The sequence below is a fragment of the Triturus cristatus genome, chromosome 12 (genome assembly GCF_964204655.1).
Source record: "Triturus cristatus chromosome 12, aTriCri1.1, whole genome shotgun sequence".
Classification (NCBI taxonomy): Eukaryota; Metazoa; Chordata; class Amphibia; order Caudata; family Salamandridae; genus Triturus; species Triturus cristatus.
The window spans coordinates 620,540,945-620,556,202 of NC_140595.1; the positions used below are offsets into that span (position 1 = coordinate 620,540,945).

The 15,258-nt window shown below is 45.1% G+C and overlaps 1 protein-coding gene across 7 annotated transcripts in view; it reads left to right on the forward strand.

Annotated features, from left to right (window-relative positions):
• The window catches only part of CBFA2T3 (CBFA2/RUNX1 partner transcriptional co-repressor 3), a 352,675-nt gene that overhangs the window by 324,143 nt on the left and 13,274 nt on the right, over nt 1-15,258 (forward strand). For all 7 annotated transcript variants that reach the window (XM_085639117.1, XM_085639120.1, XM_085639118.1 and 4 more), the window contains 6 exons: nt 999-1,180; nt 3,210-3,460; nt 4,241-4,326; nt 6,862-7,069; nt 8,233-8,301; nt 10,198-10,388. In XM_085639117.1, the coding sequence (XP_085495243.1) occupies nt 999-1,180; nt 3,210-3,460; nt 4,241-4,326; nt 6,862-7,069; nt 8,233-8,301; nt 10,198-10,388 (987 nt within the window). The remainder of the gene's footprint in view (nt 1-998; nt 1,181-3,209; nt 3,461-4,240; nt 4,327-6,861; nt 7,070-8,232; nt 8,302-10,197; nt 10,389-15,258) is intronic.

A 15,258-nucleotide genomic window follows, 5' to 3' on the forward strand; every position in this document is an offset into this window, starting at 1 on the left:
TAGAGAACTGCAAAGCGTCTCATGACACGTAGCCAGAGTAGTAATATAAACAGACCCTAGCTGTGCCCTGCTGCAGAAAGTTATGCAGTGCATCTTTCCAAGGAGCTATGCGATAATCTGTGATACAAAGCGGTGTGGAAGGTTATCACAGTTTCACACGGGGGTGAAGGACCCTATGACAGATAGTGCATATTAACTTTACTATCCTCTAAAGCTGCCTTTCCCTCCCTGGATCTCTGCATGCTGGTAAGGGCTATAAACTTGCTGGTGTATTAAATAAAAAAACATCTGTTTTGTGTGAGGAGTGCCAAGTGTCTGTATCAGCTGGGCTGCCTGCCATCTTCCTCCTTTTTGACACCCACCTGGGGCCATATTATGAATTAGGATGCACTTTCCTTGTTTGCACCTGGCGCAGCTTAAAACAGGTGCCCTGGGCGCAAACGGAGAAACCGCTCCCTATTACATAAAATGTGCTGCCCCAAGGGCAGCCACGAATTTGTGCTGCCCTGGGGGCAGTGCATTCACGTGAAATACAGAGCGGCTTTCAAGCGGCCACTCCATGTTTCTCTGTGCAGGCGGCAACCCACCTGCACTTTGACGTAGGATTGGAGATCCCTTTGCAGGCGGATGCAGTCAGAGGGCTGCTCTTAGGGGCGCACTGTAAGTGCCCCTCCTGACATCTTCTTTGCCTCTGCGACCAGGTATTAGGGCACGGGCGCAGAGGCAAGGTAGTGCTGGTGCTTAATGTGCGCTATCAGTATTACAGAAGGGGCTGCACACGCATCTGCGCCCCCTTCTGTAATGCCAGAGTGCCCTGGGGGCGCGCAAACGTCCATTACGCCCCCTTGGCACTCTCTGTAATATAGCCCCTAGAACACTTTTTCTGCTCCCATGTGGGCACCTTGCATGGAGCTCAGGGCTTTGGGACAAATGCAGTATGAACCTAGGAGCTTTGCTGATGGAATCTTACATGATCCGCTTACCCTCCCACCCTCCAGGCCAATCTACCCCTGCTTCAGCGGGAGCTCCTGCACTGCGCCCGCATGGCCAAGCAGACGCCGGCACAGTACCTGGCCCAGCACGAGCAACTCCTACTGGACGCCAACGCCTCCTCGCCCATCGACTCCTCCGAGCTCCTGATGGAAGTGAACGAGAACGGCAAGCGGCGGACCCCTGAAAGGTAGGCCCTGGGCCTCGTGTGTGTGTGTGTTCATTTGATAGGTAGGCCCCGGGACTGATGTATCCGTCCACCTGAAATTAAGGGCCCGGGCCGGCTTGTGAGTCTAAGGCCATCCCTGGGCATGGGTGAGCTGGGCCCAGGCCTGTGGGGCCAATGCTCTGAGGGGCGCAGCCGGGAGCTGCCTGACTTAATGTTATACAAACAGCAACTCGTCCATCCCACTTGGTCTCAATTGGTTCCGTTAAAGACTTTGTAATCGGTCTCTAATGTAGTTCAGCGTAATTGTTAGCACCCCATCTACCCCTTGCCCTCCTCCCATCTTCCTCACACCTCCTGTAGTCACTCCGCAACGACCCCGTCCCCACAACAAACACCACATTTTTCTTTCTGCCAAGGGTGCTGTCCCGGTCAATCTGATTTAGGGCTGGCCCTGTGAGTGTACATCTGAAAGGTAGGCCCTGAGCCTCATGTATGGCTTCATCTGAAAGGTAGGCCTGGGACCTGCGTGTGTGGGCCAGTTTAAAACTTGTAATCTCTAGCCAGGGTGCCTGGGCCTTCTACACGCACTCTCACATAATGGCAACTCTACAAGTGTACTTTAGAAGCAGTTAAGGGGGATGGAATTAGGCCACAGACAAACTGACAGGGCCATCTACAATGGCAAACACAATAAGATGATGGACTGAGTGCTGAAACTTTTCCAGCATTCATCCCCAGTCACAGATCTGGGTTTAATCCATCATTCTTCTGCTCACTGTCCCACCCCAGTTTGGACCCAGTCTAGCTGATGAGGGCTGTTACCTCAAAACCGGTCCCAGGATGCTTGTTTCTGGTCCAGGGAGGACCTGGCCTGGCAGTTCGGGCTGGACTGTTCCCATACGGAACAGGGTCAAAACTGATTTGCATATAGCTGGGCCTGAACTGGGGTGGCGAAGTGAGCAGAATAATGATGATGGATTTATCCCAGATCTGTGACTGGGGGGGAGTGTATGAAAGGTTTCAGCGCTCCGTCCATCATCTTATTGTATTTGCCATACACAATGGCTACATCAATGTAGCTAGATAGATAGACACACACATTTAATACAGTGGCATAACAAAAACCCCTGCACTGCAGGGGGGAACCCATGCTCAAGGGGACCCCTCCAGCACTAGCTGGTCCTTGGCCTGAGAGCTCCAGACTGGGTTTGTAGTGTGGGGCCCCCCTGTATGTACTGTGCAGGCCCTCCCCCTCAAGTTCGTTACCCCACTGATTTAGTAAGTTTCCTTGAAATGTTTAAACCTGACTTTGTATGCACATATCTACATACATGTATATATTTTTAATATAGATATTTACACATAGAAAATCAGATTGAAACATTTTAATCAGACAACACTGCGTTGCAATGCACAGTACGTAGCCAAATGAATGTATGTGGCGCAGTACAAAGTTTCTTTTTTATGTGTTGCCTCCTGTCACATTCAGCAGCTGTGGGCACAAAAGGGAGCCAGGACAAATAGCACTGGGGCGCAGGCCCCATCTGGCCTTCCTCTGGCGATGCCAGTGCTCTCACACTCCACTCACTCTTCCCTCAAGGCCTGAGTCTGCAGCACTCCAGTCTCTCAAGAGCTTCTCTCTTGAGCTTTGCTTCCTGGCCTTCAGGCTCCCCAAGGCCTCTCTACAGGTCCCTCCTTTCAGTCATGGTCTATTCCTCTCAGTGACCTTGAGTCTGTTCCACTGTTACTCTCTACAACTTTTCACAATCATGGTCCGCACCCCAATTGGTGGGGATCCAGTGTTGTTTAGCTTCATGTCTATAACCCACAAGGTCTCTCAGAAGGACAGTACTTGCAACTCTCCGGCCATTCAAGATCTTCTAACTCTCACTTTATTTCCTCTGTGTCTGCTGTATTTTTAGATTCACAAAACCCCTTTGGGCATTAAGTCAATCAAGGTCTTCTCTTGCTCCCTCTCTCCTGACCTCTTTGACCCTTAGGCTAGCCTTGCAGCGTCTCATATGGTCACCTTTCCCATCTCTCTAAACAGGACCAAAGAAAATGGGCTGGATCGTGACCCCCTACACACCGAACACCTCAGCAAGCGACCATGCACCATGAGCCCGGCCCAGCGCTTCAGTCCAAGCAACGGGCTGAACCATCACCCCAACGGACTGCCTCACCCCACCCCTCCGCCCACACAGCACTACCGCCTGGAGGACATGGCCCTAGCACACCACTACCGCGACACCTACCGCCACCTAGACCCAAGGGAGCTGCGGGAGCGGCATCGACAAGTCGGTGAGTACTGCAGTGTTCGGTTCATCCATACTGCTCCCATGTTAACACTGACCACTGCATGGGTATGTCTGTCAGGTCTTATTCCTCACAGTTACACTCTATTCATCTTTTCACCATTAACAGCCCTTCAATATGCCAGGCTTCCTTCATTTTCTATTCTAACCATTTATAATTCCAATGCTCGGATAAGTGCCTAGCGGTATGCGTGTCTGTGTTCTCTAGTCCCACCTCTCTGACACTCCTGGATGTTTGTTTGATGATGTCAGCTGGGGCTTTGAGGTCGATATCCCCATAGTGCCTCTTTAACCAGATATTTGTGGGGAATATTTCAGTTGCCTGCACAGTTTCCCAAAGAGTTTTGGCACTTCCACAGAACTGCTTCACCTCAGCCTTTTCCTTGGTGCGCCTGTCTTTCCTCCCTTCTCCTTAAAATTCCATGTGATGCCCTGATCTACAGCTGTGTTCATACCTATATCACCAACAATTACCAACAGTGAGAATTCCAGAATGTTGTGCAGTTTGAGGATGTCTTGTTGAGGTGCGAGACCCACTGTGGTATCATTCAATACAATGCCCTTGTTTGGCACACGTATGTAAATCATTGACATGGGCCTGTAGCAGTCTATCGACAACATGGAGAAAAGGTCTTGTGTAACTGCTTTTTGCTCAGGAACAAACGCAGAACATTCTTTGACCTGGCGCCCCTGCTTTACTCGCTGCAGTTTGGTCAAGCTCCTATTCCTACACAACATAATCACACTCTCTTCCTTTGTCTTGCAGCTGTCCACGGCAACCGTCAAGAAGAAGTCATTGACCACCGGCTAACAGACCGGGAGTGGGCCGAGGAATGGAAGCACCTCAACAATGTATGTCCCAAAGAGAGGGAATGGAGGGTCATGGGGTGGTTAACAGAGGAGAGACCTCACTAAGCATTAGTAGTCATCAAACCAGCTACGTCTCCGATTACTTGTTGACATTATGCTTGCCTTTGATCCTGTAATGCATTCCGCTGCCATTTGCTTAGATTCATGCTATGGAAGTACCACATACATACATACACAGGTCGCAACCTAATGGGCTCAGGTCTGCAGTGGCCAATGAAGCCCCAGTGGACATCTGGGATTACCTAGGTATTCGTGCCGAATCACCAAGTGGCATACAAACATTCCCCTGCAGACGAGGAGTGAGGGGCACAAGTGCCTCAGGCTCACGCCAATAAAAATTCAAAAAAACACCCAGTTTGTGGCACGTGCTGCTGTAGATTCACATGCTGTGCATACTCCTGCCATCCAGTGTTGGTCTTGGACGCGTGCAACTTGTGTATGTTTGAAGAAGTCTTTTCAAGTCATGGGGTGTGGTGCTCCTTCTATGGTAGGTAATGCGCCGGGGCATCGGCTCTATAGTTAGAGCATGTGAATCTACAGCACTACTTGCCATGAACAGGTGCTTACAGGATAATTAACATTTTCCTTTCATACCTGGCCCTGTTCATGTCCAGCAGTCGGAGATAGTCCTCCAAACACACTCTGGAAATCTATTGACGATTGTATGTTCTGTAACATTAATAACTCGTTCTTTCCCTCTGTACAGAGAGAGAGAAAACACATGTAAACACTGGATTAGCGCTTATCACTCTTTAATAATTGAAAACACTATTATTAATTCTCATTGTACTCATTTTATTCATTCCGTTGATCTAACTGAGCTTATAGGACTGAGTGGACCTGGCAGAGTTGGAACCAGTGACGTGTACTTTACATACAAACCTATATCTACAGTAGACACTTATGCTATGATTCCAGTTTAGTCTATCCTAGCAGAGCCTCTTTAGACATCTAGTGCCCTAGCAGCATCTCCTGAAATATTCAAAGGAATAATGATGAAGGCTGGACTGGATGCTGGTCTGTCTTCTTTGTTCTAATATAGCTTTAATGAACATCACAGAGGGTATTATCATGAGCTCATTGTATACAGCGCCAGGAGACTCCGTTAGGAGTGGCAGTTGCGCTATATAAGCTATACTTTTCATTTCATTATACTATCCAAGTGAAGCAGCCCACATCGCAGACGTGTAACTAGAAAGGCAAATATCTGAATGAAAATGCCCCAAGAATGTTCATTTTTACTATAAAACATGCTTTTTAGAGAGCAACAGGGATCTAGAAAGCGAATTTTGTATCAAAATTAAAAACAAGCTCACGTGAACGGTGTACTTTTCCGTAATGTGCTTGCGAGGCCAGTTAGCCTACAGTCTGTGGCGCTATAACAAGTAACTTGACACTTGTCTGAAGAAAAAGCGTAGGAAGTCATATTCTAATTGGGTTATAGACCATGTTTACATCACAAAGGTCACATTTGTGAAAGTGACCCTTCGTTACCACCTTTGTGACCACTTTCGAAATGCACCGATTGGCCTGAACATCCTGAATATTGCATAATTAATTGTAATGCGTTTGGGAATCTCCTGTTGCTCCTGGGACATCTGGCACAGTATCAAGTCCATTCCATTCTGCAATTCCCCATTTCAAGAACTTTCAAATCCTTTGGCATTGTCCGTGTCACTCATTGGACAGTGCGTGGCAAGCGATGTGGTTCGCGCTTTCCCCTTCTTTGTTTTATTGTGCTCTATCAGTGGGCTCAGGTCAGTGAGGACGTTGTCAAGTGTCTTGGATCAGCATTGTTCTTCTTTTGAGACCAAGATTGCCATCAATGGGCTCTTTGCACATCAGTGGTACCTTGTCGCATCTCCATTCAGGATGCATTGCGGCAATAGTAAAGCTTCAGCTCCAAAGGCTGGGTTAGCTGAACCACGCGGCCATGACTCAATGACCTTGAAGGTCACTCAATCAATGCACATTTAAGACATCCACCCACTTGTTTAAGCAAAAGGACAGGCAGAATGAGGTGTGTGGTAAAGCAAAGCCATACTTTTTCATAGTTTCAGACTAACACAACTGCCTATCACTTTGTATAGATGTAATTGAAGTATACACAAGTCGCTATTGGCCTTGTGTGGCTGCCACGTCGTGCCACTTTTGGCTTCTTTGGAGATGAGGATGGGTCACACATTTCTACCCATAAGTATGTGCAATTTACGTTACGGGCAAATGCCTGGTACATTGCAGAAACGGAACCAGATTGGTTGGATGTCCCCCTATGGTATTAACCATAAGGAGGTTATATCTATGTACAGTTTACTTGGAAGAACACATGGGAAATTTTTGCCTGCATGTTTCCTACCTTGTTGTAGAGCCTGTACGCAGTAGTTAGTGCAGTTAGTGAGTATGCACCGGTGAGATGTGTTATTCCTAGTAAAAGGATAGTATAGACTTTGGACTGTGCACCATACACTGGGGAGCTGGTTGTAAATTGACCATAGTTTATATTTTGTTCTTATCCAGCTGCTGAACTGCATCATGGACATGGTGGAGAAAACGCGCCGCTCGCTGACGGTGCTACGCCGCTGCCAGGAGGCAGACCGCGAGGAACTCAACCACTGGATCCGCCGGTACAGTGACGCTGAGGAGATGAAGAAAAGCGTGAGCACCACCCCTCAGCAGACACCGAGACCTCACAATAGCTCCACAAACACAGAGGTACCGCAGCTCGGTGAGTACTTTTTTGAGAAATCCGTGTACACTGCATATCTGTCTGACAAGTGACCTTGCCCTGATGCTGTTGACGTACACCGGATCTCCCAGTTCCACAATAGGAAAGACAGCCTGTTTCTATGTCATGGGTGCTGCTGTAGAAGAGAAAAAATGTTTACAAGGCAAGACTGGTTCTCGCTGACTGTAAAACTGTTTCAGTGGGATGGAAGGCAGCAAGTCCAGTAAGGGCGCAGGGTAGTGCCAGAAGAGATGTACGTGTGTTTGGGAGGCAGTTCGGCGTCCCTGTGATACTGATTACGATTCAGGAGGCGCTAGCAGCGCTGGCGGGGTGATTCATTCGCTGGGAATGTAGATGCACCCCCTTATCTCCTGTCAGGACATGCGTTTCCATCCCATCATTTTATTCCATGGTTCCCCATTTGTTCTCATCACTCAGTTCAATTGATGTTTGTCCTGTACCACCAACCCCATCAGGGCTCTTCTTCAGGTTTCCTTGTATGCTTCCAGGGTTTTCTCATCCAGTGCTTCTCCGCTCACACCACTCATTGTGCGAACTCCCTGGGATCCTATATTGACTTCAGTCGGACCTTCAATGAAGGGGGGGGGGGGGGGGGGGGGGAGAAATCCCAAACAACCTGGCTCTAATTAAGCCTTTTTGAGCAAAACCAAACATTTCATGTCCCCAAACGGCTTCCCCTCAGTTGTCCAGGCTCCTGCTCTGTCTCACGTCTGGTTGTGTGCATCATTCCTCTGTAGGTTTCCACGCCTTGCCCCACCACTATAATCACTCTGTTTCCTTCTCCAACTTTCTTTTGTAAGTTTATCCACTCTGTTCCACCACTCTCATCTCTCTCCTTCCTCTTCCATCATTTTTATGTAGGTTTCTCCTTGTCGCCCCTCCACTCTCACCACTGTTTCCTTTACCATAATTCCTGAGTAAGCTTCACTACTTAGTCCCACCACTCTAACCCCTGCCTTTTCTGTCCCATCATTCCTTTGTAGGTTTCTTCGCTTTTTCCCAACAATTCGATAAATCTTTCCACCATGTCCTACTGCTTTTGTATAGGTGATTTATATTGCAAACTGCGTTCTGAGGTTCTCGGCGAATGTCAACAATATTTGAGGTCTGAAGTCTTACCATGTGTTTTGTTGTCATTTCAGAAACTCACCGGGATTTTTCGCATAGGCCTCAGGCTGGCTACATGCCGGAAGAAATCTGGAGAAAAGCTGGTGAGTGTCTGTGTGCCTCTAGGTCCCTTGTTCAAAATCTGGCATTAAGTGACTCAAGTAGCTTGGTCTGTGGCTGTCCTTCACGTATTGTATATTATCAACTCACTTGGCAATATCAGTTTATCTCAGTGACCAGAGATAAACCAAAGGTGTCTCGAGAATACTCATCTTAATCTTAGGAGTTTGTCTCACTGTGCATTTTTTATGGTCTCCAAAGAAAGTATAGGTTACAGCAAAGAAACATGTTAGAAAATGTAAATACATTTTTGACCAACATCAAAATATTTTATGTTGACACTCGTACACCATAAAAATGTTTACTTCCAGTAATTGAGGGTAAAATACACAATCTCATCTGAAACCCTCTTGATGCAAGATGCATTCTTCAAAATGCATACAAAAAATATATGGAAGCATGAGTGTCTAAGATCTTCAAACCTAGTACCAAGCCATTTCCACAATTACTAATCCTGGTAGAACATGGTGCCGCTGAGCTGTGTCATGCTAAAACAAGAGGACAAATTCAGTGTATGAGGAAATACCTACTTGCGAGTAAGGTGATGGTGGTATCCAGAATAAAAAGCTCTCCTGGTTTATTCCAGAAACTTGCTCATATAAAATTATACAATTTGGCAAAAGCAATTAAAACAGGACCACATTTAAGGCAAAGATGGACAAATTGAACCAATAAAGGGAGCAGTTTTTTTGCCCGACAAGTAGAAAATATCTCGTAAACCCTACTACATGACACAAATCTGACCCTTGAAAAATAAAATGTCAAGTACCTTTTATGTCATTCATCTTTGTGATTTTGAACTGTTGAGCCCTTGCATACACAAAGCATGATGCCACCCTTCACTTCCGTATTTTAAATATGATCACTGTTTTTATTATTACACTTACAATTATTACCCCAGTTAATAATATTATTACTACAGTTATTATTACAGTAACCACGAATATTACTCTTACTACATTTATAATTATTATTATTCATACGAATGGTTTGTTATTTATTTTATTTCATTTATAAAGTTTTTATTACACTTACAAATATCAGTATTATTATTACTGCAGTTGCTGATAATATCACTACAGTTATCCTTGTGATTGTTGTGGTTATTAGTTCATATCCCAACATCCGCTTTGTGTTGTTTGTTCTACTTCCTGTTTTCCACTCTGTCGTTCTTTGCCATATGTCTAAGTCAAGTTGCCCGGAAAAGAAAAACAGGAAGTGTCCGCTTAGGGTGTGCAGATAGCAAATTAGTATGGGTGAAAATATTCAGTGCTTGGTTAAATGACTATGTTTTAGTACAACTGCAGATTAGGGACCTTCAAATGGAAGGCATTTATTTTACGGGTAGAAAAAATATATATTTAGAAAACAAGGAGGGCTATTTGCTTTTAATGGAGACAAAAAAGTAGAACATCAGTAATGAGTATGAGGTAGGATGTGAGTTATTTTTATCAGACGAGCAAAGTTTTATGATAGTTTCCGACCGCTGACCTTCACATAGAAAGTTTCCTGCTTTTTCTATACCCAGGACCAGGCTTTGTTTTTCTCTCGTGAGCTAGTCCTGCAAGCATGTTGTATTTAAGTTTAAAGCTCGCATAAGTTTTCCTCACAAGCAGTTCACCTCTTGCGAGGGAAAGGCTCGCCAACTTACACTTGCAAACAAGACATGCGGTGTATGTCACGAGGTTTCAAATGCATTAGCCTGTTGGGAAATCGAGGAATTTTCCGACAGGCTCAATTGCCTCTTTGTGGCAGCTGTGTCTGTATAAACTCATCCTGGCTGTGGTAAGAGGTCTTTCCTAGATCCAACCTCGTTCTTCCTAAGTAAGCGTGCCATGCCTTCCCCACTTGATACATTTTCTTCCCCATTCTTTCTGCAGAGGAGGCTGTGAATGAGGTGAAACGCCAGGCCATGTCGGAGCTCCAGAAGGCGGTTTCAGACGCTGAACGCAAGGCGCATGAGCTGATCAGCACGGAGCGACTCAAGATGGAGCGAGCCCTGGCAGAGGCAAAGCGGCAGGCCTCCGAGGATGCACTGACAGTCATTAACCAGCAGGAGGACTCAAGCGAGGTAACTGCTTCCTCTTGACTTAATACGGCAAAGACCAAAATCAGAAGAAACGGGGAGTCAACATTCTGGGGTAGAACGTTCAGAGGATGTGATGCCGATTGACCAAAGTCTAAGGCAGCTCGAACTACCTAAATGCATGTGCTGTGTTGTCTTATTGTCCTGTACGCATTTACCCTAAAGACCTTCACTGCTACCACACTATGGACTATAAACCACTAGTAATACATAAAGTCCTCTAACCATCAATGCAATTACATCCTATTCAATACAGGGAGATGATCCAACCCAAAGCTGGGTGACAATGGGACCAAACATCCAGAGTTCTAGCGTTAGTTCCCTTCTTGGGTACAAAGTGTCACCTCGGCCAATCGCTTCAGCTACCAGCGCCTCGCTCCCCTTACCTGCAACAACTGTGAGCACATAGAAATCAACTGAAAGACAGTATAAAACAAGACACTTTTCTGTTGATACATGAATATAATTCACAAAGTGTCCCACATCTAGCTGCTACAATTTGCTCCGGTTCGGTCTACCGGCTGCCCATCAATTTCTGGCACCCCAACACTCACCCGAAAGAAACTGAAACTCTATTTCGCTCATCCGTTATTGGTCTCATACCCGGCCATGTTCCTCAGCTCATGATATGATTTCCTGTATATTTGCTTTCATACCTACCCTGACAGTGTTACCTTATTTGCAATTTTAATTCCTTCCAGGAACTCTCTGTAATTTTTTAAGCCACCCTGTCATTGCAAATTGTTATAGCACCTTTTATGGTGTGACTCACACCATAGACATATATTTAATACTTTCATATACACATCGATTAATATACTGGGACTAGAGCAAGGCCCTACTTACATGTACAACCTTGTTATTGGTAGGTTACATGAGACATTTAGTTAACTGAACATGAAAATAAACACAATCTTTTGAGATAATGTTTTATGTGGCTAAGCTTAATTGGTTTGCGAAAGAGCAAGTGCTGGGCTCTATGTGATTTAAATAAACACGGCTCTAAAGAATAAAGAACAAGGCGCAGCAGCGCTAAATGCATCTCCCCAGAATTTTAAATAACTGCGCAAGTGGTTCTTGGAAAATCTACCGCAAGTGAGGATCAAGTGTTAAATTCACTAAAACAAAGATCCTTGGATGTTCGAATATTATGTTAAGATTTCATAAAAGGGTTTATAGCATGCAGCGTGAACAATCTAATGAAAAGAGGTTAGCAAACATTGATGCTGCTTTTTGAATAACATGTATGTCCTTTTCCACAACTCCTTCAGATGTTGCCAAATGGCCCAATATTGGTATTTTAGCCAGGAGCACTTTGGGATTTTTTTTCGTCCAAATGTACAATTTACTGTTATCAGAAGGCAAGATGATCTTAGTTGAGAAGCCAAGACTGGTTGATTCCTTTACCTTTGGAGATGAGGTGCCTAAGAACTTGCAAACAGTTTCCAAGCAAAATAAAAAACGACCTTAGCAGGAGCGTAAAGCTGGTTAATGCATAGGGCATTTAATGGAGAAATCTGACTCTCTCACTAAAATAAGTGGCTGGTGCTTGGTGTACAATGCAATGCTGTCTTGCATGCTAGGCGTGTTGTTGCCTTGGACTTTTCATGGTGAGGTAGAGTTGAGACACTGTTCTCTGTAAGGAGGCAAATAATCTAACGTAAAGCTATCTGCAATCACAGGCGGTTTTACTGCTCTTGGTTCCAGCCTTTCCTTCAGATTTTCCAGGGAAATTGCTGGCCTAAACTCAAGTCCAGCCTCTTTGCTCCGGAAGAAGTAGGGATTCCTCGTTTTGCTGCCTGCTTCCAATGCGCAGTGACTGTTCGGGAGGCTGCACGCCATCTTTTCTCACAGTTTGAAGGAAGGCCGACTGTGTTCAACCTCAAAGGACAGACGAGTGTAACGCTACTACTTCTTTGTAATATTGGATTACAAGAGAGTAGTGATGTAATATATTTATTACAGATCTGTTCCGACATTTGAATGCATGTATAATGAGAAACACAATATATTACATTATCAGTAAAAAAAATTACTCATATTTTATGAGTTTACAAGTCAGCAGTGCGGTGTATGTGTGATAGTGTTAGGGTAATAACACAACATATATTATAGGAAAGTGCTAGCATAAATCGATAAAAGAAATGGGACAAAGTGAGAACTGATAATTGTATACAAACGTTTTTCCACATATTCTTAACAATATGGAAAAATGTGAGAGTTTTCTGCAAATGTTATAAGAAGATGTTCCATGTGCCCATGATATTAGGATGCAAGAGTATGATAATGACAATATCATTAGAGGGAGATGTCATTCAGCATAGATTATTGGAAAAGAGGTCAATATGGTGATTATCGTTTGGTGAAAAGATAGCAGCAGCTTTTGATTGTAATGGAATGTGGTTTTATAAATTATAGAACATGTTTTGAGATGGCGCTAGTAGGCATTGATTACTGACCATACATTTCAAATATTGTGAGCTGGTGGAGCACAGAATGTATAAAACAGGATTACGTGATTACTACATCATTCATAATAGTACGACAAGTGGTAACATACAGCACAGATATTTCTGTGAGATTTGGTGGTATAGAAGCTGTAAAATATGAGGAGATAGTGTCTGTGTACATTAATGATCATTGTATGAGATGTGGTGGCATACACAGGGCCACCCCCCTAACCTTTTCCCCCCCTTGTCTGGGAACAAGGAGACAATATAGCTTTGAATGTCTCTACCAGCTGAGGAACACCGCAACACCTAAATATTGCCAAGAGTTTCATCCCCTGGAGATTCCTCATTTGTGCCCACATTGTAAGACAGAGCTCATTAGCTCTCCTCGCAAAGACGAACTGCGGGTCTACCATATGTTTCTCTTAAATTGTAGATCCCTACCCAAACACAGCTTGGAAATATCAATGCTGTTGAGTGAGCACATGCCGGACATAGTCTTTTTAACTGAAACATGGCTCACTCAGGTTTCAGACCCTGACCTGGTACAAGCCCTCATACCAGGCTATCAGATCGCCCGCCTGGACCGTGCCCAGGGGAAAGGCGGGGGGCTTGCTATTATTTATAAAGACATTTACTCCTGTCGCTACCGGAGGGAGTCCATCGCAGACTATGAGAGTATGTACTTTGCCATTGCACTCTCCCCTAACAAAAGATTCACTGGCATTCTCATCTATCGCCCACCTGGAGCACTCAAACAGTTCCAGACAGCGTTACTTTCTGCTGTGGCCGAACTAACTATTTCACCCGCAAACTTCACATTATTGGGCGACCTTAATATACATTTTGATAACACACAGGATAGTGTCGCCACAGAAATGATGGCCAGTTTAGAGGCAGTTGAACTAGTGCAGCTTGTCCCCTCCCCTACGCACATAAAAGGCCATTTATTAGATCCTGTTTTTAGCAATTGCCCACAGCTAACATGTGGCACTATTAGTCGTCTCCCATGGACTGACCACTTTTTGATCCCTCTCACTTGGACTTCGTACAAATGCGTATCACCCTCCCATGCTCCCCACAGAATGAGGAATTGGTCCAAATTATGTCTGGATGACTGGACCAACCTTCTCACCAAAACCAGGCCTGTGCTTAACGGCAATCCCTCTAAAGGTAACAGTGAATACGACAATTGGATCATGAATTCACTAGATACCATATCACCGCTTTGCACCACTAACTCCAAAAGACATCAGAAAACAGCACCCTGGTATTCAGAAGAACTCCGAGACAAAAAGCGCATTTGTAAGAGGCTAGAAAGGAAGTGGCATCTAAGTTACACTGCTACGGACAAAGCCACCTACAGGGAGGCTATTGGAGCCTACAAATCAGCAATAAAACTGACCCAATCAATCTATTATAATAACAAAATAATGTCAGCCAAATGTAAATCTAAAGAAATCTTCCAAGTGGTAAAAAATCTAATTACGTTTCCACCCCCACTAACTGCCAACTCCAATATATCCTCCCGATGTAACGATCTGGCTGATTTCTTTTTTCTTAAAGTAAATAAAATCTATACATCTTTCCCGGACATGGACTCGGATCTACTCCTCCAAGGACATGATCCAGTAGTTGAAATAGAGGAATTGCCTCATAACATCTTAGCCCACTTCCCACAATTAGACTCAGTAACACTCGAGTCTTTGATGCACCAAATAAAATCTGGCTCTCCATGCGACCCCGCACCACCGAATATGCTGGCCTCGGTCAGCCAGGTAATCCTTCCCACATTACTGGATTTATTGAACTCGTCAATAGTGACCAGCACAGTCCCATCAACCTGGAAACATGCCAGAGTTCGAGCACTCTTGAAGAAATCCAACCTCGATCCTGGCAACCTCAACAACTACCGCCCTATCTCACTGCTCCCTTGGGCAAGTAAGGTCCTCGAAAAACACATCAACACTTCTCTAACCAGGTTTTTCAAGAGTAATCATCTGCTGGACTCCACCCAGACGGGCTTTCGCCCTAAACACAGTACGGAGACAGCTTTGGTGGCAGTCACAGAGGAAGCAAGGCGGATCCTAGATACGGGGGAATCAGTGGCAGTGATCCTCCTGGACCTGAGCGCCGCCTTTGATACGGTGAACCATAAAATCCTCCTTCGCCGCCTCCTGAGTCTAGGGATATCAGGAGAAGCACTAGCATGGCTTACCTCCTTTTTAAAAGATCGTACCTTCCGAGTCTTTGAAGGAGCTCTAGTCACCTCAAGCAAGCCTCTGGATTGCGGGGTACCGCAGGGCTCTTCATTAAGCCCCACATTATTCAACGCATATATGAGACCACTGGCAGGGATTGTTCGCCCGCATGGTATTAAGATCATCACTTATGCGGACGACACC